The sequence below is a fragment of the Heterodontus francisci genome, chromosome 22, assembly GCF_036365525.1.
Source record: "Heterodontus francisci isolate sHetFra1 chromosome 22, sHetFra1.hap1, whole genome shotgun sequence".
Taxonomy (NCBI): Eukaryota; Metazoa; Chordata; class Chondrichthyes; order Heterodontiformes; family Heterodontidae; genus Heterodontus; species Heterodontus francisci.
The window spans coordinates 58,687,136-58,713,063 of NC_090392.1; the positions used below are offsets into that span (position 1 = coordinate 58,687,136).

The 25,928-nt window shown below is 41.2% G+C and overlaps 1 protein-coding gene across 1 annotated transcript; it reads right to left on the reverse strand.

The window, feature by feature from the left end:
- Positions 1–903: 903 nt before the first annotated feature.
- LOC137381623 (galactosylgalactosylxylosylprotein 3-beta-glucuronosyltransferase 1) lies at positions 904–25,738 on the reverse strand. Its single transcript, XM_068054326.1, has 4 exons — positions 25,621–25,738; positions 21,434–21,948; positions 8,935–9,231; positions 904–990 (listed from the first exon to the last, which is right to left on the reverse strand). Exons 1-4 carry the CDS (start codon positions 25,730–25,732, stop codon positions 904–906), a joined length of 1,011 nt encoding a protein of 336 aa, XP_067910427.1. The 5' UTR covers positions 25,733–25,738.
- Between the last annotated feature and the right edge of the window lie 190 nt (positions 25,739–25,928).

Below are 25,928 nucleotides of genomic sequence, written 5' to 3' on the forward strand. Positions count from 1 at the left end.
CTTTGATGCTGCTTCATTGTATGATTCTGTGATGGTCTTATCTCTTGCCCTGCCCCCTGGTCTTTTGACTTTGGGCAGCTGTGGTGATCCTAACAATTCTTCACTTATATAGTGTGTCTGACTAACAATACAGCATCCTGGGAAGACATGTGCTAAAGTACACTTCATAGAATCGTGGAATCTTACAACACAGAAGGAGGCCATTTGGCCCATTGTGTCTGTGAAAGAGCTATAAAATTAATTCCACTTCCCAGTATTTTCCTCATAACACCACAAATTAGTCCTCTTCAAGCACATGTCCAATTGGATTGAATGGCCTGTGCTGTAAATGCTTTGTATTTCTTTGTAATTGGCCTTTGAAAGTTACTATGGGACATGATTCCCTGACGCTTTCAGGTAGAGCGCTCCAAATCTTAACAACCTTCTGTGTGAAGAAATTTCACATTTCCCCTCTAGCTCTTTTGCCAGTTATTTTAAATGTATGACCGCTGTTACCAACTTGCTCTATCAAAACCCCTCATAATATTGAATATCTTTATTAGGTCTCCCCTTAGCCTTCTTTTCCCTAGGGAGAACAATCCCATCTTCTCCATTCTCTCCACATAACTGAATTCCTTCATTCCTGGTATCCTACTGGTAAACTTCCACTGTCCCCTCTTCAGGGCCTTGCCATCCTTCCTAAAGTCTGGTGCCCAGAATTGTACACAGTACTCCGGCTGAGGGAGTACCAGTGATTTTAAAGGTTTAGCATGACTTCCTTGCTTTTGCATTGTGTCCCTATTTACAAACCCAACAATTCCATATGCTTTCTTACCTGCCTTACCAAATTGACCTACCTCCTTCAAGGATTTGTAAATATACACTCCCCTGGTCCCTTGGCTTTCTTAATATTTACCTGTGCATTTATATTTCCACATTTGGATCTGTGAAGCCTTTTTTGCCTTCGTTCACCAGCACAGGTTTCTCAGTCCGTGTGTGCCAAACTAGTATCTGTGGAAAAGAAAAGATGAAGATAAGAATACAATAATAATTCTTATAATAATAAGAATACAAGAATCCATAATAACATAACACCCAATAGGAATTCTACCTTCAAAGCACTGGGTTTGATCTCTGTTCCTAGTCAAAACAATGCAGAACCATTGAGCTGTGCCAATAGTGCAGATTACAGAAACTAAGTTGTGTAATTTCTCTATGATACATTGTGTAAGTTTATGGGCATCAAGGATCCATGGAAAATTAGATTTAATTTGTATTTTCAAAAAACAAAGGCAATAGAGTCATAGAATCAAACAATCCATCATGTCTGTGCCTGCTCTTTGAAAGAGTTGTCCAATTAGTCTCACTCCCTGACACTTTTCCCATAGCCCTGACAATTTCTCCTTTTCAAATGTATATACAATTGCCTTTTGAAATTTATTCTTGAATTTGCTTCCACCAACCTTTCAGGCAATGCCTTCCAGGTCATAATATTCACACCACACAAGTGCCAGGTAAGGACCATCTCCAACAAAAAAGAATTAAACATTTCCTCTTGATGTTCAATGGCATTCAATCGCTGAATCTTAACATCAACATCCTGGGGGTTACCATTGACCACTAACTTAACTGGATTAGACTGTGGCTACAAGAGCAGGTTAGAGGCTGGGAATTATGCCGTGAGTAACTCATCACTTGACTCCCCAAAGCCTGTCCACCATCTACAAGGCACAAGGCAGGAGTGTGATGGAACACTCTCCACTTGCCTGGATGAGTACAGCTCCAACAACACTCAGGAAGCTCAACACCATCCAAGCCAAAGCAGCCCACTTGATCGGTGCCTCATCTACCACCAGCACACATGGTTGCAGTGTGTACCATCTACAAGATGCACTTTAGCAACTTGCCGTGCCTCCTTTGACAGCATCTTCCAAACTGGCGACCTCTACCACCTAGCAGGACATGGGCAGCAGACGTAAGGATATACCACCACCTGCAAGTTCCTGCTCAAGTCGCACACCATCCTGACTTGGAACTATATTGCCATTCTTTCACTGTCGTTGGGTCAAAAACCTGGAACTCCCTTCCTAAATGCACTGTTGTGCACCTGCGTCAGATGGACTGTAGTGGTTCAAGAAGGTGGCTCACTATCACCTTCTCAAGGTCAATTAGGATGGACGACAAATGCTGACCTTGCCAGCGATACTCACATCCCATGAATTAAGAAAACTTGCTGCGTAATTTAATTTTTGCCTCATTTTTCCCCCTGAAATTTTTGCTAATTATCTTAAGTCTGTATCCTTCAATTACCAACCCTATGATGTGTTAATAGGATGTAAATTGTTCAATAATCTGGCATCATTAGGACCTGCATGCTAGTGAGATCAATTCAGGTAAGTTGCCTTCCAAGATTTTATTAATGGTTTGGTACAATGACTTGCTGTAGTAATGTGATATGGTACATAGCAATAGGCTATGGGTTCTTGTACTTGACTGGGCCATCAAAGGAGGTATCATGTGTAGGCCAACCCCTTCCTCTATACCCCTGGAGGGATAGAAATTCAAAGCCAAGAAACTGTTATGATCTACCAGCAGTGGGTCACCGAATGCCACATACAGAGGCCCAGTCGGAGATTGTCAACCTATCCTCTCGGCTGGGGAAAATAAATTATTGTTCTGAACTGATTTCAGCAGTCTTTGTAATTCAATAAAGGAATAACTTTATTCGTGTCTTGAAACAACATAAGATGCAGCAACATCTAGCAGCTCTTAGGCTCTGCTAACAGAAAAGCATCTTACAATCCGCTGTCTGCAGTAGTATGGTTCAAAGCACTTGATTAAATTAATTAACTAATTGTAAAGGATTGTCTCCAATATACATATTCAACAGATTACAGTCACGTGTTAGCCATAGGGTTGCTTGAAGCCCTACACAATTGATGGCCGTCACAGGACATGGATTGTTTATATGGCAAAATGATCAAATTGTTATCTAAACAGACCACCAAAGCTGTTCAGTTGGGATAGACATTTTTTAGTTGGCGGAGGCAATTTTTGTTCTGGTGGTTTGCTGTCCAACTGCTTACCCATGTCTCAAACTATAGTACTGCCCCAGGTGGCCATGGAATAGAAACATGTAGTTCATTTGAAGCATTCACCAACCGGTGGGAGCCAAAGGCATCAACAGTTTCATTAACTGCAATTACTAAAATATCATTTAAAATCACTGCCACACATTTTAATTTCAATGGGTCATTAGTGACATTGTTCTTTCAGGGGGATACTTGGAGCTGTTCTGGCAGTGCCCCTGTCCCTTTTGGTCTGAACCAAGCAAAGGAGTATTTCTAAATATTAATGTTACGTCTTTACAGAAATTGTGTGTGACCTCAAGAGACAGGAGAAACTAAAAGAGGGGAAAAGATTAAAGAGAAAAAGGACATAGCTGTTTTTATTCCATAAGAATTGTTGGCTGAACATCTAACAAGGTGCTCGATAACATCTGGGAGATGCAACACTAAACTGAGATGTCATGCCCAATATCAAGGCCTCAATATTTCATACAACCACTTAACCCTGAAGAGTGCGTTATAAATTTGCCCCTGATTCCTAGTCTGATTCCTTTTACTGGAGAAAGGCCATTGGAAAATTAACACAAATTGGATGCAAACGAGTAAAAAAAACTTCAAAAGCCATTATATATGGCAGGTCAATCAGAAATAGGAAAGACAAGTTGACAATTTGTGGGGAACCCTTCATCCAAAGAGTTTGAGTAAATGAGCCCCTGCAAAGCATTAAGATGTCTTTCTCTTTCACAAGCTGTTCATGTTTACAGTTTTCTGTAAATAAGAATGAAGTTCATTATGAAAATTATTTAAATGTGAAACACGACGAAAGATAAAAGGAAAGCTTGAGTCTTGATATTGCAGAACCAGCACAAACACAAATAGCACCAATTTTAAAATGTACTAATGTCACTAGACTCTAGTTGAGATAAATGGTTATGTATTCTTCAGCAGCATACATAATAATTATTTCTTCCTTGTAGTGTATCTACCACAGGAGTGTGGACATTTTCATTTTGACAAGTTACAGTGTAAGGCAAAAGAAAGCTTCCTGGCATCTGACTCCAGATTTCGGGTGCTTTGAGCAGTTCAGTATTGGAAGAGAAATGGAACAAAATTTGAAGGAATTGTTGCAGTAGAAAAGTGAGCAAGGGAAGAGGTGTTGTTTGATAGAAAAGACATGGTTGATTATACTGAAGCCATGTTGGAGTGACTTATATTGTGTATTTAATGCTTTAAAGTGGCAACATGAATCACTGTAGTATTCTGTTAGAAATTATATCATAGATGTGAACTGCAAAAATTGAATTTTACCACACAGTGTTTTACATAAATCTTTAAAATAGATAACTCATTTTCTACAGTTCATCTTTCCCCAAAGCCACCTTCATCTCTTTCCTGTGCTTTTTTTCCTCCCTTCAATGATTCTGTACTGTATTTATGCATTAAGAATTGTGAGGCAGTTAAATCAATACACACACCAGAGAAAGGTGCCTTTCTGGCTGAGCTGACTATGCGGGGAGCTATAAGAATGAAAGTTCATCCTTTGGTGGATATGTAGGTTTAACTGCAAGGAGCACCAGGGAACCTCTATTTCCTTTCAATATTTCTTTTATCTTCTCTTTTCTTCCACCAGTTATCTCCCCTCCTTCCTTCTCTCCTGCGGGCACCAATTTGGCGCTGGAGTACTCCACGAGCAGGGCGCCGCCCTCACTTAAAATGCCATTTGAATTCGTGAACCTATACCCACCTGGCTACAGGAGGCATCACTGCCAGACCTCACCCAATGTTCTCAAAAGTGCACTTGCATCAATTGGTGTTGGTGATTAGGAATGAAAATCTGGCTCAACCCACTGGAGCCAATTGTTGTCCTTACTGTATTTTCAGATGAGATCAGCTAACACAATACAGGTAAAAGACCTACCTTCTCTGTATGGATCAGCTGCTTGCTGCCTTAGCCAGCAGAGCACTTCAAATGTTTTCACAGAGGCAACACATTAATACTTGTTGCAGCCATAGGTTATTCGTAAATGCAGTTCTACCACCTTGAGCGTTCACAGGTATGGACAGGCTTTTTCGGGAGGCCACTGACCTCTTTGGGGTATATTTCTACATGTGTAGGTAACCCTCCAGGAACATACTGAAACTCTGAAAGATGATGTCTGAAGTGTAACATCTTGAAGTATGAACGTTCAAAGTAAATGATGGAGATCATTTATTTTATGTGCTAATTACACTACATTCCACATGGAACAAAATGTTGCTACTGTCAATGCATGTTGTGTTATTGGGCTACCAGTATTTTCCTGACATGTACCTCACTGTTGATATACATCACACAAATATTCCTCTTTCCCATTTTGTTCTGCACAATGGACCGCGACTCTTCACTTAGATTTTATTCATACTGAGAAACCTTCCACACTGACCCAGCAGAGTGCCCTTGTGCAAATGCCTGAAACATTGCTTCGTGAACTGAGCCAGGAGTGAGACAAAGTCAGTAACTGAATCTCTCGTGTTTTCAAGGTTTTCTTTGTTGCCTCAGCAGCAGGACCATATAACACAGATGCCATTTCTCACCACTGTATTGTGCCTTAGGGATTGCCCTTCCCTCTTAGACTATTCATTCTGTCTTAATATCAGCTTAATGCAAGCTTTATGGGCTCCATACAAAAAAAATTACAAATAACATTTGGAGCAGATGTGGTTTGATGAGGTATAAATATCATTCCAAACACAACCTCAGTAAGCCACTAAACAATGAAAAAAACATGCCTGACAGACATAGCAGGATATAAGCCATACGAAATTATTACAGGAAAAATAATCAAATTATGAACAAATAAGCTTTTAGCGTGACTTGACAGCAGCCACTTAGTGCAGCAATAAGAGTTTTTCAATAAACACAATGGGATGGTGAAGGGAATAAACCATGTAATTAACTGTAGAACTTTAAAGCACCCCAGTATTTGGCTGCAATCATCTCCTTAGTTTCAGGAAAACGATGGGACAATTGACAGGTGTTTGAGTGATTGTATTAAAAAAGCCAGTTTTTCTACTGCATTTTCTGGGAAAAAAAGATTTTCGTTTTTGCCCTACAACTTTCCTCACGCAAAATGCTTTGTGATTGTAATGCAAAAATCACAGAGATTGATGCCAGGCCCTTTCTGCCTTCTCACTCTCCTCGCCAACTGCTGTAGCATTTCTGCATCATTAAAAGATGACATTATCCTTTTAGCTAATTCAAGTCACACACCATCCTGACTTGGAACTATGTCGCCATTCCTTCACTGTCACTGGGTCAAAATCCTGGAACTCCCTTCCTAACAGCACTGTGGGTGTACCTACCTCACATGGACTGCAGCGGTTCAAGAAGGCAGCTCACCACCACTTTCTCAAGGGCAATTAGGGATGGGCAATAAATGCTGGCCTGGCCAGTGATGCCCACGTTCCATGAATGAATATAAAAAAAAAGGAATTCTGTAATTTGAATTAATGCTGTGTTGATGAGCCCACCCTTTTTTTAACACAGTTGATCTTATAATGTCAGAGGGCATTGTCATGCCACTTTTCCACGATGCCATCGTGAGGCAAATGGCAATAAATCATGAAGAAAATGGCAGACATCTCTTTACACGGGGGCTCATTTAAATGGAGGGGGCAGAGCGGCCACCCCCGATGATGTAGAGGGGGTGGCTGCTCCGGCAACGGCATCCAGCGCCACCGCACAGGCGCCGGCACCATTTTTAAAGGGTTTCAAGCCCTTCAGGTAAATTTATATGTTTAAAGGTCCCACCGCACTAATGGTAGGAATAACATTTTATTCAAACTTTGCATCCCCTTTCCCATCCTCCCCCACAATGAGTTCTCAATAAATAAAATTACCTGTACCCCCGGAAAAACAATGTTTTAAATGACAAACTGTAACCCCGCACCTTCAGAACATTTGACCATCAACCCCTTTCCACCATTCCCACAACCAATCAGAGCGGTTTTCCCCATTCCCACACCCCTCCTGACCTGAAGATTTCATTGCTCCCCCCTTCCCACCAGTATCACACCTCAGAACTCTGAACAGCAGCCAGAATATCAGCGTGGGATGACTGCTGGAGCAAGGTTGGTTCGTTTGAATGTTTTTAACATCATTTTAATATTGAAATGAAGGCCCCACCGCTGAGCGGCAGGTGGGGGCCGCACTGAGGCCTCGCCGCCGCCAATAAAATGCAGCGAGGCCTTCTCGGCATCAGAGGTCGTGGGGGGTCTCTCCCAGAAGAAGTTTCTGGGCCCCCTGCCATGACCCTTGACTCCGGAGGCCTCATAAAATTCAGCCCAAGGTGTTTTGTGAATCTTAATATGGCAGATAATGTCACTGTTTTATAAGCTTAACTAAAAATAGACTTCTGTACGCTAAGGCGTTGCATGTATGGTGGGATAAGGTATTCTGGTGGTTAAAATTCTTTAGATTACTTGGCAGTGATGATTTTATAGTATTACATGAGATTAACTGTAATTTGTATTAAAGTTTTATTAGATAACATCGCATGGGAAATATTCTAATACTATTAAAAATGATATGAGGTATCTGAGGTACATTAATTGCTATCCAATTATAACACACCAGTTAACTTATGGAGCAATCATGAGAATTACTCTCCATAAACCCCTCATGATAGCACACATTAGCACACTTAGGCTGAACTGCAGTGCTTTCTGTATAAAGGGGAATGTGTCATTGATTTAGTGTTGGTTCAGTGGTAGCACTCTTGCCTTTAAATCAGATGGTCATGAGTTCAAATTCCACTCCATAATCCAGGCTGATACTTGGTGTTGTGCTGAGAGAGTATTGCATTAATCAAGATGTTTGCCTGGACTTTCTACTAGCTTGTGCTATTTTCTTTCAGTGCAATTCTTCCAAACCAGCACAAAAGTTTGCAGAATTACATTTACATCCAGGGTGAATTGGATTTTGGCACTTGTTTAAAAAGGCATTGCACGAGAAACCACACAACTGGCCACAGCCCTCCAGATCGCCATGGCAAGTTCCCACTAATTATGCCAGTTTGCGGGCCTTCAAGGAAGCTCTTAAAATTAAGCTGATTCTTTTGGATGCTTTTTAAAAGCTTTTGAACTTTTTTTTTTAACTTACTAAGAAACTGACCGCTGTAGACCAATATAACTGGTTCTGTATAGTTTTCAAAAGTCATTTTCAGTAATTTAAAATCAGGTTACTCACAGGTGGTTGACCAGACACTCCGATTAAATACTTATTGTTTTGTGATAAACCTATTTACAACTGTGATAATCAAACTGTGCTAAGTTACCACTCTTAAATATCAAGGAATATTGTTAAAGCGAAATTTAGAAAAAAAAAACTTATAAACTGTCCACTTGCACTGGTTCTTGGCAGATTTTAAGTTTGGTGATATGCAAATAAATTTGAGTGGACATTTGAGGAAAAAAAGCACTTCTCAAATGCAATTTTGGATTGGTGATTGCGCCCAAAGAGGAAACTCTACCCCACCATCTTTTAGATGACATGTTAAACCAAGGCTCAATCTGCTCTCTAAGGTGGTTATAAAATTCCCATTCCAATAATCAAAGAATAGCAGGGGAGTACTCCTAGTGTCCTGTGCAACATTTATCCCTCGGGCACACTTCAAAAATCAAATTAACTGGTCAATGATCACATTGCTGTTTGTAAGACCTTGCTGTGTGAAATTGGCTACTATGTTTGCCTACAAAACAGCAGTGATTGTACCTCAAGAAGTAATTAATTGGCTTTGGGATGTCCTGAGGAAGTGAAAGCTTCTATATAAATCAAGCTATTTCTTTGAAAACATATCTTTTTGTTGTCAACTTCCTGCAGTAAGTGGTATTTATACATAAGGTCTACCTTAGTGCAATTGGCTGCTTTAGGTTCCAGGTCATTTAGTGTCACTAACTCCCGTAGGAGGCTACTTTCTTGATAGCCGCCCTTGACTCCGCGGAGCTTGAAGTAAGCTTGAGGTCTCTGTAGAATTAACCGAAGGTTTATTGCAAACCCTGCCATATCAATGGCGAATGGTCTGTGCGGATCAAACACTGTTTTCCATCCGTAAACTTTTCCCGCTGCATTCACTTTTGGAGATTCATATCGGAGTCCGCCCACAAAGGCAACAGGCCAGACTGAGACTTTCCTCGTGGTGCGCATCTAATGGAAAGTGAAAAAAAAATGAGTGGTATCAAGTTCTGTTCATTGAAATCAAGACAGCAGAATTACCATAAAAATACATCTAAAGGATTAGTCCTTTGTGTATGTTAACAGGATTTAACATGCTATCAAACACTCCCATCAAATTTAAAATCTCCCATTAATCAGCATGGATGGAAGAGATGGACCAGAGGTCAGAACATTCTCACTGTGGATATGTTGTATCTACACTTGTGAACGGAGCCAGCTATCCAGGCACACAAGTAAAGACTTTCAGTTGCATTGTTCACCAGATGTCCAACATCTCGGTTTTATTTGAACAGTACACATCCAAAATTCTGGCTTCACCAACCAAAAAAGGGAAAAAAATAAAATGGCTACATAAGATGACAGTGTCAATGACCACTTGATACGCCTGTGCTATATGGTAAGTGTCGCTATGTGAAGCAGTCAATGTTTATTATTCAGTTACGATAAAGAACTATAACATAAGCTGTTCACCCTTCCTAGAGGTCACTACATCACTACACCACATCTGTCTTGAAGAGTTAAATCATAATAATGAATTTCCTTGCCTGAATTTATAGGGACATCTGTAAAAATGTGCCAACATTGATTATTTCCTATGTGAAATCATATTTTAATCAATTTTCAATATTTAATATTTCTATTTCTTCATACTATTCTCTATATCTACCTGCTCTAAAGGTGCTGATCTTTGCTGGGGTATTGCTCTGAAGGTGCTGATGACATCATCCAAATGGCCAGTCTTCATGAGTGAGACAATGGGCTGAATTTTATGAGACTTCTGGCGTTGGCGTTTGTGGCAGGTGGGCCCGGAAAATTCTTCCGGGAGAGGCCTGCTACCACCCCTGATGCTGAGAAGGGCCCGCCGCATTTTACTGGCGGCAGCAAGGCCTAGGTGCGGCCCCAGGGACTTCATTTACATATTAAAATCAATGGAAATAAATTTAAATCAACTTACCTTGTCCCGGTGGCTGTCCCACGCCAATATTACGGCCGCCAGCAGGAAGTCCTGCACCTTCCGAACTCCGTTCGGAATTCCGAGGCGTGGCACTGATGGGGAGCGGGGAGGAGTGAAATTTTCAAGTTGGTGAGGGGTGTGCGGGAAAAACTCTTTGGATTGGTGGGGGGATGGTGGGAAGGGGTTGGGGGGGTTAAAGTTTTTAAAGGTCGGGTGAAAGGTCGGGATCTGAATAAAAGTATATTTTGGGGGGAATGGGCTATTAATGAATAGATTATTCCTTGGCGGTGTGGATGAGTGGAGTGAAGATCTTATTTAATGTATAATTTTAATTTCACATTTCGTTCCCTTTAAAAATTCATAATTTTTCTAAGGGCTTGACGCCGTTTAAAAATGGCGCTGGCACCCACACGATGGCACCGGACGCCATTGCCTGGGACAGAGCGACCGCCCCCCTCTATGTCATCGGGGGCCACCGTGGGGGCTCAGCGATGGTGCATCCGTGTCTAAAAAGCGTCAATTTCAAAGCATGCCGCCACGATTTGCAGCGCACTAATAAAATTCAGCCCAGTAAGTGGAAACGGGCTTTTCAACAGTCAGAGTCATTGTAACTGAACCCGTATTTGTTCTCACACAATGTCCACAAGTGTATGCACTTAGATCAGTAGCTGGTGGACAGTGATCAAGAGAGTGAAACCTCGCTGACTTATATTCCTCTCTAACCTGCAATGTATAAAGTAATCCGGGTGTCCCCACCACCATGCTGACTGATAACAGAGCTTTTGAACCTCCCAGCCAATGTGACTCAATGTCACACCTCATTGTGTATTTTCTCATTCAAGCATCAGAGGAGCTGAAGATGTTTGATAGTTTTTCAGTTCCACAATTTGACAAGTAGATATTTTAAAATAATTTTTAGTGCTCAGTAAAAGGGTCATAAGCTTGCAGAACGAAGAACTAACTGTCCAGAAATAAAAACAAGAAATGCTGGAACCACTCAGCAGGTCTGGCAGCATCTGTGGTAAGAGAAGCAGAGTTAACGTTTCGGGTCAGTGACCCTTTTAATTAACTGTCCAGACCGGAAGGAGTGTCAAGTGCTGTCTTCAGCTACTCCCCTTTCAGTTGAGGCTCCTTCCCCACCTCTTCCCATATCCTTAGTTTTTGTAGAAACTTTCACATTTCAGCAGAAAATGAAGTCTTGAAAAGATTATTGGCTCGTAAAGTTGCAGTTGTGGATTTGAACACTGTTTGGTGAAGATTCAGAGTGAAGATTCTGGAACTCCAATGAAACATGTGGGGGCATCTCTGAACTAACAATATCTGCTAACGATACCATACTGCTAAATATGACCATATCAGGAACATTCACAGAAATAAAGAAAACTTATTGGATATTCCTATTAACTTTACACAGCTGAATAAACAGGAACCACGCTCAGCATAAAACTGTCATGGCTGGCATATTGAAGGACTAATAGCAGATTTCTGCACTGTTATTTTGGGACTGAGGTCAGATCACACGCTTGTGTGTTTTGCCCACAATCAAAAAATACTAAACAATACGATAATAGTTTTAGATTCTATACTGTTTCACATGACACTTTGAATGAAATTGCGCATTAAATTAATATATTTGTTTTTTGTTTAAAAGCGCGATTTCTTTTTCGTAAGGGGAGGAGCAGCATTAAACGAAGCTTGGTTTATTGCTGAGGAAACAACAGAGAGTCATAGAGTTATTTACGGCACAGAAAGAGGCCATTCAGCCCATCAGGTCCATGGGAGCACAAAGTGCCAACCAACTTGCTGCATGAATTATTCTTAGAATGGTGAGCGGCCCTTTTATGAGGATCAAAAGTGGAATCAAGTTGTCTGAAGAACTGCTGGTGAATCACTATGGATCCCTTGAAGAGTCAATCAGAGTAGTTTATCTGGGTAATTCTGGGCAAAGCCTGTGGCTTAATGCATACTATTCATTCTACCACTTGGGATGTTCCTCCCTACGCTCACTTATAATATGATTTTTTTTAAAAACTGTAACCTGAATTTCTTCATATTATGCGATAGGATTAAATCAAAGTTAAGCTCATACCCTTAGAAGGTTGTGGGTTCAAGTCGCACTCCAGGACTCAAGCACAAGAATCTAGGCTGACATTCTAGTGCAGTACTGAGGGAGTGCTGCACTGTCAGAGGTGCCATTTGTTGGATGAGACATTAAAAAAAAAATGAGTCTGCTCTCTTAGGTGGACCGGCGAGATCTCATGACACTATTTTGAAGAAGAGCAGGGGAGTCATCTCTGGTGTCCTGGCCAGTATTTATCCCTCAATCAACATCCCAGGAACAGATTATCTGGTCATTATTATGTAGCTCTTTGTGGGAGTTTGTTGTCTGCAAATTGGCTGCCGTGTTTCCTACATTACAACAGTGACTACACTTCAAAATGTATTTCATTGGCTGCAAAGTGTTTTGGGAGATCCTGAAGTCATGAAAGGCTCTATATAAATGCAAGTCTTTCTTTTCTTTTAATAAATCACTCCTAATGAAATCAGAAACTCGTCTTTTTTATTCAAATATGTTTATAACAAAATAAAATGGTTGATGTGTTTGACTGCATTAAGAACAGACAGAACTTCTGTCCCAGCAGCATGTCATTTATATTTTTCCTGGCAAAAGTGAAGTAAACCCACTTTTGAAATAGGTGTGACAGTATTGATGATGCCAAGTCGTGACAAAAAGCCCAACTTTAAAGTCTTTGCTCAAATGAGCTGCTGGTGGATGCCCAACCAATGTCACGGCTCACACCAAGTGTGCTGATGCCCAGGGAAGATTTTCCATTGATCCTTGGGTGTCTTGGCTTGGAAAAGGGGCCAAGACCAAAACCTTAAATAACCAATACAAACAAACATGCTTCACAATGGATACTCTCTAAAGGCCGGGCGTGGACATGTCACCCTAACAATGTGAGACAGTGAGGAACAAACATATCACAAATCAGGATACTCCAATGCAATACTGAGGGACAGCTGTATTATCAGACGCCCTGGGGGTTGAAGCTGGTGTTAGTAGCGTAACATAGCAATAGTGCATTGAGAGTTTGTTTTACACCTTCCCTGGAAAATAAAATCAGGCCGGCTGTAAAATGGGCTGCTGACACACCATTGCCCATTTTGTGCTATGGTCCCCAAGAGCAATTGGGGAGATGTTAAAGATGGAGGCAGAAGATCTACTCTGGCTCTATTCAATAGACGATTATGGAATTCCCCATGTGCTCTGGCCAGCACTCTTTCCTCAGTTTAAAGTACCAAAACCTGTCATCCATTTCATGTTCTGTTTGTGAAATTTGCTGTACACAAATAAACTGCCTTCTTCACCTGCATAACGACAGGCACTATGTTTCTTGCTTTTTGCTAGAGTTTTCACTCTTACTACCTGAGTGATATTCAGCTTCAAGATCTTGAAAGAACACTATAACTGTCAAAGATGCAAACTTCAGTGCAATATTGGTGAAAAACAAATGATGGGAATGTTTCATTTGTCACTGTCTCATTACCATATTTATCATTATACTGGTACCAAGAGCTGTAAAGCATTGTGATTTATACAAGCTACATTACATATTGTTACAATCCTAATGGGCTGAACATTGTTTTTCAAGTTGAGGCATAATGATCCATGTAAAAAAAAGAACAAAGAACAAAGAACAAAGATAATTACAGCACAGGAACAGGCCCTTCGGCCCTCCAAGCCTGCGCCGATCCAGATCCTCTCTCTAAACATGTCGCCTATTTTCTAAGGTTCTGTATCTCTTTTCTTCCTGCCCATTCATGTATCTGTCTAGATACATCTTAAAAGACTCCATCGTGCCCGCGTCTACCACCTCCGCTGGCAACGCGTTCCAGGTGCCCACCACCCTCTGCGTAAAGAACTTTCCACGCATATCCCCCCTAAACATTTCCCCTTTCACTTTGAACTCGTGTCCTCTCGTAATTGAAACCCCCACTCTGGGAAAAAGCCTCTTGCTGTCCACCCTGTCTATACCTCTCATGATTTTGTACACCTCAATCAGGTCCCCCCTCAACCTCCGTCTTTCTAATGAAAATAATCCTAATCTACTCAACCTCTCTTCATAGCTAGCACCCTCCATACCAGGCAACATCCTGGTGAACCTCCTCTGCACCCTCTCCAAAGCATCCACATCCTTTTGATAATGTGGCGACCAGAACTGTACGCAGTATTCCAAATGTGGCCGAACCAAAGTCCTATACAACTGTAACGTGACCTGCCAACTCTTGTACTCAATGCCCTGTCCGATGAAGGAAAGCATGCCGTATGCCTTCTTGACCACTCTATTTACCTGCGTTGCCACCTTCAGGGAACAGTGGACCTGAACACCCAAATCTCTCTGGACATCAATTTTCCCCAGGACTTTTCCATTTACTGTATAGTTCACTCTTGAATTGGATCTTCCAAAATGCATCACCTCGCATTTGCCCTGATTGAACTCCATCTGCCATTTCTCTGCCCAACTCTCTAATATATCTATATTCTGCTGTATTCTCTGACAGTCCCCTTCACTATCTGCTACTCCACCAATCTTAGTGTCGTCTGCAAACTTGCTAATCAGTCCACCTATACTTTCCTCCAAATCATTAATGTATATCACAAACAACAGTGGTCCCAGCACGGATCCCTGTGGAACACCACTGGTCACACGTCTCCATTTTGAGAAACTCCCCTCTACTGCTACTCTCTGTCTCCTGTTGCCCAGCCAGTTCTTTATCCATCTAGCTAGTACACCTTGGACCCCAAGCGCCTTCACTTTCTCCACCAGCCTGCCATGGGGAACCTTATCAAACGCCTTACTGAAGTCCATGTATATGACATCGACAGCCCTTCCCTCATCAATCAACTTTGTCACTTCCTCAAAGAATTCTATTAAGTTGGTAAGACATGACCTTCCCTGCACAAAACCATGTTGCCTATCACTGATGAGCCCATTTTCTTCCAAATGGAAATAGATCCTATCCCTCAGTATCTTCTCCAGCAGCTTCCCTACCACTGACGTCAGGCTCACCGGTCTATAATTACCTGGATTATCTCTGCTACCCTTCTTAAACAAGGGGACAACATTAGCAATTCTCCAGTCCTCCGGGACCTCACCCGTGTTTAAGGATGCTGCAAAGATATCTGTTAAGGCCCCAGCTATTTCCTCTCTCGCTTCCCTCAGTAACCTGGGATAGATCCCATCCGGACCTGGGGACTTGTCCACCTTAATGCCCTTTAGAATACCCAACACTTCCTCCCTCCTTATGCCGACTTGACCTAGAGTAATCAAACATCTGTTCCTAACCTCAACATCCGTCATGTCCCTCTCCTCGGTGAATACCGATGCAAAGTACTCGTTTAGAAAGTGCAGAAGAACTTGCAAAAACTAGCCTGGCAGCATTATCACTGACTTGCTCTGTTCTTATGAGGTAAAATACTCCTGCATGTCATCATAAAATAAAAGTCATCTGTAATGCAACAATGCATAACCATTTGAGAAACATAGGAACATGGGAAACAAGAGCAGGAGTAGAAAACATAATGGCTTTTAGCATTTGAATGGAGATGTAGCTGGCAGTATCTGCAGTTTTATGGTGGACTCAGAAGATTGATTTTATGTAGCTCTGTGTGCTGGGAGCACAGGTCAGGAATTGGGCTTGGAAGTCAGTCGGCCTACAGGATTTTCTAAAATGACCTTATATGTACACTTACCATCCTGACTTGGAACTATATTGCTGCTCCTTCACCATCACTGGATCAAAATCCTGGAACTCTCTCCCTAAAAACACTGTGGGTGTACCCACACCATATGGACTGCAACAGTTCAAGAGGGCTGTTCACAACAACCTGCTCCTGGGCAATTAGAGATGGATAATAAATGCTGGCCTTGCCGGCAACACCCACATCCCAACAGCAAATTAAAAAAAACTACATAAGGCTGTGATAGGAAAAAATGTATCTTGTTCTTTTACTGAGAAACCTGGGAGAGCATCATTGGCAAAGTGGAGGGCATTACCAAAACTAAAAGAAAGAGATGAAATGATTAGGCAATTCAATAAATAATGTGTACTTGATGCCAAGCTTGAATATTACAAGTCTGCAGATGATAGGAGAAAAAGAAGTTTATTAATATTTAACAGAAAAGTATAAGCAGATGAAGCAAATTAACATCAAACTAATTGGGAGGGAGGATACATAGACACTAAACTATCATAAAAATTGGATGAATCATATGGGCACTTGCTTGTAAGTCAGTCTTTGGCAACACAAACCACAAGCATGTAATTCTGGCTGTACATTGTGTTCACATAGGAACAGGAGTAGGCTGTTCAGCCACCAAACCTGCTCCCATGGCTGATTTGTACCTTAACTCCTTAGTTTCATATCTCTTGATACCATTACCTAACAAAATTCTATCAATCTCAGTCTTGAAAGCTCCAATTGTCATAGCTTCCTCTTTGGAAGAGAGAATTTCAGATTTCCACTACCTTTTGTGTGAAAAAAGCTTATACCATATGCATTAATATCTTTAACATCTCAATCCCCTCACTCGTAAATCTTCTATACTCAATGGAATGAAAGTTTCTGGAAACTGTCATCACGAATTAGCCCTCTTTGGTGTAAATCTGGTGAATCTGTACGGAACCCTCTCCAAGATCAATATATCCTTCCTGAGGTATTCCTAAAACTAAACACATACTCCAGATGAGGTCTGAACAAGTCTGTATGTGAAGAATGAATAACAAGACCCATTCCCAATTTGTCCACACTGGAGCAAATTGAAGATATCCTTAACCTTGATGCTTTGCTGTCAGACAAAGAACTGAACCCTCCTCCGTTGTGTGATTGCCTTTAAGAGTGATGTCCCTTAAAGATCTTAGTATGTTAATGAGCTATGTGCCAGGATTCAGTCAAGTGACTACATGCCACTCTCACTCTGTAACTGGAACACCAAGAGGCAAGTCATGTAAATAGTTAGCTCTGCATTGCATGTACTTGTTAGTTGTTAATAAACCTGCTTGAACTCTTCAATTAATTGAACTTCACACATCTCATTTATGTTGCATCAAATAACATTAAAAAGTTTTGCAGTACATCCTCCATCTCCGGACCCAAATTACCCACTCCTTTTAGATGTGACTCCTTCCATTGCTGCTATTACCACCGCAGAATGATATAGGTTGCAGGGGAATATAGCACTTAATGAGTAAAAGTGCAAGGACCTGAGGGTGTAAAACATGCAAATACACATTTATATTGTCATGCTAGGCCCCCACCTGCCAAGAATAAGGCATATCAATTTTGTCATGAACATTGATTTTTAACTGTTGTTGGAATGAGGAAATGACTTGTTAAACAGATCTGCCGTGGCTGGAAAAAACATTTACATACTAACAGACATCGAAGGTGAGGAAGTGCATTCCAGGGCCTGCTAAGGAGGATACAATCCACAAGGGTCAGGACTGGTTAGACCAGCTGGTCACCTGACTAACTGGCTGTTCCAGGGTTTTCTTTTGAACTGGCCACAGAGAGTTTGAACTCAGAAAGACTGTTTGCTCCTGAACTGAGAAGATCTCTCCTCTCTGCTCCCATCTCCTTCCCACAAGCCACTGAATCCACTGAACACACCTGAATCCCAAGAGAGAAAAGTCTCCTACAGCGAACAAGGTTTAAGAAGAATACTGGGCCCCAAAAAAAAGCAAGATCTACCTACAATCAAGGACTCTACAGTGAGCTCGAAGATCAGTAACAAAAAACCCTCTTCAGAGATTTCCTCAAACCTTTCCACTTTATTTCTTCTGCTCTGTTCTATCTGCATGTGCGTATCGCGTATGCATGCTAGCTTGGGTGCGTCGTGTATCTGAAGGCGTTAACCGAATTAGAGTTTAAAGTTTGAGTTTAATAAATTTAAACTTTTCTTCTTTAAACCTAAGAAAACCTGTTGGCACTGGTTCCTTTGCCTTATAATTGGAAAGTGGTGAACAAGGATTCACCAAGGGGGAGCTAAAAACATGGTGTGTTTAAAATTAAACCCTGTTACGGTAAGACCAGATGAAGGCTGAGAGGGAACCCCAGACACCTTTCTCACCTGGTCGTAACAATATAGTGAGGTGTTGACAAGAAAGCTCTTGCTAACTAAAATTGTGCATGGATTTCATATGTCATTCTTTAAGCAACAGTTGCATTATAATCAACAGGGGTACTCAGTTAAATTTGATATTTGCATCTCTCTCCCAGGTATCTGGCATTCCAGTCATTTCGAGTTTGTGACTCACTCCTGGTTATATATCATTGTATATACATAATGATAATAAGAAGTGGATGCTTTCCCAAATATAGCAATGATATATTTTACTTGAGGGCATAAGAGATTCTGACTGACTAGAGGGCATTTGGCCCAGCAATCTGATCAATCCAGACACCATATATGATTATCCTAATATGGATTCCCCATGACCCACAATCACCTGTCTGTAAGGAATACTAAATTCCTTCTGCTACCTCTCCCAACAAAATCAAGTAGTGTTATTAGCATTTCTATGACCTTTCTCAACAGATATCATCCAGAACCTCTTAAGAAGTGTCAATCAACCCTGAATTAATTACCTTCTGTGGGATTCTGTTCCATGTATCCATTGCCCCAAGGATTGGTTGGGGGAGGGTTGATAGTTTCTCACCTCTAAGGCTTGTGAATGTTGTACTTCTGTCCTCTGGTCTTTTGCTCATCATTCAAGTTAATGATTTACTCTAAACTTTCACTATTTTGAAGACTGTGTCTTGTCTCCCTTCAGCCTTTTCTCCAGAAAAATATAAGTTGAATTTTTCTTGCCATACTTCCCTTTTAAATTAAGTTTTATGAGACTGGGTTACTAAATCTGCATATTGTATTCCGGGACGGGCCTCAGCACTGATCTGTACCTTCTCGACGGCAAGTAGTGATGGGCAACAAATGCTGGCCTTTCCAGTGACAGCCACATCCCATGAAAAAATAGAAATTATAGCTTTGTTCTGACTTGTAACCTAACATCTTGCTGATGCACCCACTACCTAATTTACTTTATTGATAATTGCTTCAAACTGATGTTTTCAGCTTCTATCATCATATACTCTTTAACTGCTTTTCTTTATTCACAGGATGTGGGTGTCACTGGCAAGACCAGCATTTATCGCCCTTGAGAAGGCAGGGGTGAGCCAACATCTTGAATTACTGCAAGCAGTTTGGTACAACTGTTGCTTCAGAGGGCAGTTCAGAGTCAATCCCATTGCTAACTGAAGTCACATATAGGCTAGACCAGGTAAGGACAGCAGATTTCCTACCCTAAAGGGGCATTAGTGAACCAGATAGGTTTTTACAATAATCTGGTAGTTTCATGTTACCATTTCTGATACTAGCTTTTTAATTTAGATTTATTTAATTAATTGAACTTAAATTCCCAAGCTACCATGATGGGATTTGAACAAGTCTCTAGATCAATAGTCCCGGCCTCTGGATTACTAGTCCAGTAACATAACCATTATACTACAATGGGCTGAATTCTACGCCCCCCCAAAGAGTGGGATGGTGGCGGGTGTGGGGGGGTGGGTGGCATAAAATGGAGCGGGAGGCTCCGGGAGCCCTTCCCGACCCGCTCCGGCCACTTTATGCAGGGTGGCAGCAGCGAAAAATGGATCACCTGCCCCAGCCAATCAAAGCCCTTAAGTAGCCACTTAACGGCCACTTAAGGGCCTTCACCTGCCTCCACGGGATTTTACCCATGCCTAATCAGCCGGTTGAGGCCCGAGAGAAGCCGACTGACAAAAGCAGGCGGCTCTCTGATGGCCCAGTGGGGGGGGGGCCTCATGATCTGGCACCCTGTGCCCGATGGAGGGCCGCCTCCGCTGCCCCACCCATCCCCAACACCCAACACGCACCCCCCCCACCGTCCCCTGTCCCCCCAGTTAACCACCCTTGCCTCACTGGGGCCTGTCCGATCACTGCCGGCAAGGCAACCAAAACTTACCTTTGTTCTGGGCTCCCCGACGTCTTCTTCTCCAAGCTGGGCTGTAGTCTCAGCAGTGGTCACCGCTCCTGGTGGTGCTGCTGGGACAGTTAGCTGCCAGCCCGCTGATTGGCTGGCAAATCTATTAGGCAGGACTTCCTACCTCAAGCGGGTGGAAGTCCCGCCTCACAACATTTAAAGCCTGGCAACCCGCAAAATATGGGTCGGATCCCCAGGTGAGGTGGAAGCAGGTTCGCCACTGACTTTTCAGTCGGTGGCTGGCTCCCATCTGCCCAGGGTTAAATCCCGACCCATATCTCTTACATAACAATAGAAATACATTTGTTTACATTTATCTACATTATTTTAGACCATCAATATAATTGAGCCAAGTCTCTCTGAAGGGATTCTTTCTTTCTTCTTGTTTCTTGTTTCTTCTTGTTATCCATCCACATAGTTTCGTGCCATCTACAAATTTAGTAAACCTATTCTACCCATACCCTGTTTGATACCATTCACAAACACTATGGCCAAGAGACCCAAGAGAGACTTCTGTGGCATACTTTAGCTATTTCTTTTTCCCATTTATCCCCAGCTTTTGTCTTTTGTTGTCAACCAGTTCTTAGTACATCTAGATAAATTCTAATTTCATAATCATTGACAATCCCTGAGGATTGAGGAACTTTGCTGGATCTCTTTTGGAAATTCAGGTAAACTACATCTACTGGCTGCTGATGTGCACTGGATTTTCATAAACAGATCAATCTAGGGAGATATATAACAATGGCATATGTATGAAGTGGGGATAATTTTCTAATTATGTACAGGCAGTACGGAACCTTGCTCTAATATTGAGAAATTGCAGGCATCCTGCCCATGACTTTCCAATATGAGGTTTCCTGATACAATCACGTGCACAGAAAATTACTCCCCAGAGTGTATACACAGGAGAATGCAGGATATCTACCTATTTAGACAATAGACATATGCTATTTGTAGACTTGATGTATGCAGCTGAGAGATTGCATGAACAAATGAGCTGGATGTTAAAGTCTGTAACCTGAGGGTTCAGATGTTGGTACATAAAACCTAATTTCTGCCCGTGGGTGAGACACCATCTGAACCCGTTGCACAGAACATATATTTGACACTTACTTTAATCACCATTATTCATTGTAATGAGATATAACTTACCTCTTCAAACAACTCTAAACTGTATGTGTTGTCATCGTCTGCAAAATATATGACCCCTTGCTGTGTGTTGTTTAAATTGAACATTTCCCGAAGCCACCTCAATGCCAGGTTTCTTTGCATGGTGCCACGTGGGAAACGAGGATCCCGAATGTCCCCTCTCAGCTTGTAACTGCGTGGTGTCTCTACATTCAAGTGTGTGTAGTTAAGGCCCATCTCCTTGAGGAGTTGGGTCACCAGTGTTGTTCTTCTCTGTGCGTCCTCCACCACTATCCAGTGGAGGTTGGGCACGTGAAGTAGGGTGTTAGCAACCCTTGTCAGTTCTGCCTTCTGTACAGGCCTGCTGTAAGTTGGAGTGATGACATGAATTGTGGGGAGGATATCTGACCAGGGGGGAGGCCGTGTATAAACATACTCTGTCCTGATCACCTCCACAATATCCTTATCTGATGGACAATATTCCTTGGAGTCTGATGACTGACCAAGATCTCGGCGGTTGCCATTCTCACTCCCATCATCTGAAAGAAAAATGGTAAAACTTAGTTTTGTTTTTCTAAAATTTACAGGGACTGGGTACATTCTTGGCCTTGATTTGTTCTTGGTAATTGCCTCATGACTTTCGCTACTAGTAAAATGGAGATCAGACTCCATCACTAAACGGTGCTCCACATTACTCCATCCACTGATCCCGTCGTGTGTCTGTATCATGTTTCTGTGATATAATATATACTGAGTACATTTGCATTTATATAGCATATTATCTGATCAAAATAAAATCAAAGTATTTCAGCAAATGACTTACTTTGGAATGCAACCACTAATAGCAGGAGCTATTCTGCACAAAGGGGTAATTGAAATAAAATAAATAGCTCTTTGGTTTGGTAATATTAGCCTGTATACCAGGAGAATTTCATACTCTTCTTTTAATAATGCTATAGGATCTTTAGCATCTACTCAACCAATCAGACTGGACCTTGCCTTAATGACTCATCCAAAGGATGGCGCTCCTGACAGTGCGGCACTCAGTTTGTACTGCGCAGCAGTGTCAGCTCACTTTATATGCTCAAGTGCTGTTGCAGGACTGAATACATAACCTCTGACCCAAAGGCTACTACTGAGCCAAGCTGACACACAATGATGTGTCCAATACACTTACAATTCTGAAGTGTAACAGGTAAATTAGGGCACCACAGAGTGCAGGAACAAGGATTGACAATCACAATTCTGCATCTAGCTAGTGTCTGATTTCAGTTTCAGGAACTGACTCGAGATAGAGAGCTAGCCCAAATGATAAAATAATCTGAGGACAAGTCAACCTGGGTTTTGTGAATTTTGTGGAGCCTAATTACAGAACATCATTCGAAGACTCTTCAGACCCAGTTCCCTACCTCCTTGATCAAGGGCAGTGGATGGCTTGGATGTATTGGGAAAAAAAGGGCAAATAATTATTACTTGTTACAAAAAAACACAGATACATTTAATTTGTGTAGATATATGGAGTAACCCATTTGCAGAGGATCATTAACACTGTTCTACAAGAAACATATATTTGTGCAGACCCTATATGTGTCCAAATGATTGTACAAAAAATATAGCAGCTCCTACGTCACTAATACTGCTTGTCTGTACTTAAGTATCAACTGCTCTGTGGCAATCATACAACTTATCCAGCTTCAACCATACAAACTGCATGCATGGGAGCTTCCATTGATTCATGTCTGAGCCACACTGTCCCAGGCAGGTACGAATTCCTACATTTTACCTCACATGTTGTCTAGCAATGGGACTTTTTACAAAGTGCATTTCAAGAGTGGAGGGATGTGACGGGTCAGAGCAGGTTCAATATCTAGCAAGCTAATATTGGCCTTAGTGATTAATACTTATATTAGTTGAGGGGCTAATTTAAATGAATAAAAGAGCATTATGAATTCTTCATACCTCATACTTGATATTTGAATTTTGGATATACATTCATTTCAAAATTAGACTTGATAAGAGATTAATAGAAATTAGATTTAATCATTGTCTCCATTCAAGAGGATAACTGAGACTTGAATATTCTGGTTATATCTACGGCAATGTCAACATTCCCAAGGAAAACTGCAGAATAGGTGAAATGAATGTATATCCAAAATTCACATGGCAGCAAAATTAAATACTGGGCAGAGGCCAGATTCAGCCTTTTTTCATACATGTAATGAACTTCATCCAACTCCAGGCCAGAGATTATGAGATTTACTAAATGAAATATGATGTACTTATTAGGTATGTCTGTGTATGTATGTATGTATTAAAAAAGTACAACATGAGCAGGTTGGACCATCAAGTAGCAGCAACTGAGGAGTCAAAGGATGGCCTGCAAATATTGTGCAAATATTTGAACCCTGTAATATTGTATAAACTGCACTCAGGTCTAAGGGAAGCTTTAATTGCTTCTCTAAACTCATTGTAAGCAATGTGTAGGTCTCATATATTCTTAGAGCAGGTTAGTCTTCAAGGCTACTAAATAAGGTTGAGTCCCATGGGATTAACAGCCAGATTTTGGGTGGGATAGGAACTGGTTGGATTCTCATAGACAAAAGAGTAGTTATCAATAGTAGTGGTTCTGTGCGGGGACTGGTTAATAGTGAAGTCCCACAAAGATTGTTATTAGGGCTGATGATCTTCACCATCTTTATCAATGATCTGGTTGGCAGCATCAGGAGAACTGTTGACAAGTTTGTGGTTGATACAAAGTTATGTGCAGGTGTAGGAGCTTAGATGAGAAAAATAGATTGCAGGCAGATCTAGATGCAATGGGCAAATGGGCCAATATCTGGCTGATGTTTTAATTTAAGATAGATGTTGTTTTATACACTTGTTTAGCGGCAATGCGAAGCATGTTTACACCAAACAAAGTTGTGCGCCCAAAGGGAGAAGGAGCTGGGTGTTAGAGTGCATGAGTTTTTGAAGGTCCATGACTGGTACTGTGAGGCTATTGCAAAAGCAAGTGGAATGTTAGAAAATATTTCCAAGTCAATTAATTAAAACCCAGGAAGTACTATTCTGACCCTGTACAAGGCCTTGGTCTGGCCTCACCTAGAACTGGGGTTGAATTTCAGCAGAGGTTCCCCCAGTTATCAGCTGTAACTCCCTAAGTAGTTCTAAGATCCTTTATCACTGATTTTTTGCTTCTCCCAAGAGATTCCCTGGCTGTGGGGAGGGCCTGGAGGGGATGAGGATGATGATGAGCAGATGACAGTATAGGACACGACAATGAGTCAGCTGCTCTTTTTCATCTGTTTGTATCTTTTAATATTCTCTAGTGTGCTAGAGTTTCAGCCACATTGCTTTTCTCTTTCTTTCTGTTGTGAATGTTTGACTGCGTCTAATAAATTTTCTAATTAACTCTGTCGCACAACTAATGATAGGTTATTTATGTTCCAATGTTTTCAATTGCACACCCTCTCCAATACTACATCCCTTTCTCATTCAGTTACTGTTTCCTTATTCATATTCACCTCAATCTGTTGTTTTATTAATCTGACATTTGCCTGATACTTTCAGCTTTCCCGTATCTTGGATCGAGCACAAAGCGGAAAGTCCAGCAGGGAGGATCTCACACCTGTTACTGAACCTGTCTGATCTTTCTTCCAATAATTTAAACAGAAGGAAAATCTGGTGTTTTTTTTAGTGCCATGTGATCCATTTTCCTCACTGCACTTCACCAAGGCAATGCTTAACAAATAGGCAGTAAAGACGAAAATCTGTCCTCTGGATGATGTTTAACAAAATAATTTAGAAAAATTGAATAAAAGTTTATTTAAAGCAAAATATCCATACAAAATCTAATAACATTTCTGTAACTTTTTCAGTTTCTAAATGTTCAATCAACTATTTCACTTTTAATCTAAACAAAATATCATGGCTATTGATACTTCTCGATTACCTGTTACGTTACTCTATCTGCTATTTTAGTGGATATGGTAAGATATGCAGTTAATGCCTCCTTTAAAATAGTGGGCAGAGCAATGTCGTACATACATGTTAACTATTTGCTTTCTCATATAGCATCTCCAGATTTATATTTTTCAGATTCTGAGGTTCCTACATCAAGAGGATATTATGGAACATCTTTCTTCATGTTAAGAATTGTTTTAAAAATGATGAACAGCCATTTTGGTGAATTAGTAAGCCTGGTTGTCACTTACCCTTTCTCAGGGCCAGCAGAGGTGAGACAGTGTTTTGGTGCCAAACTGTAATAAGCAGAGTCCAGGGTAATACAATCAATACAATTGCGAGGATGTCTCGTCTCTTCGGCATCTCCAGGGCTGGTCCTACATTTCTTCATCACCTATCACAAACCCCATAAGGTTCAGAACTACAGTACATTCAACAGAAAGTAGAGTTCAAAATGTTCTACACAAGGTATACAAGACATTCCTATTTTCTACGCTCTTTAATGTAAGACTTTCATTGCAGAAGTTCCTATTCCAGAATGGTGAGATGCTGCTTATCT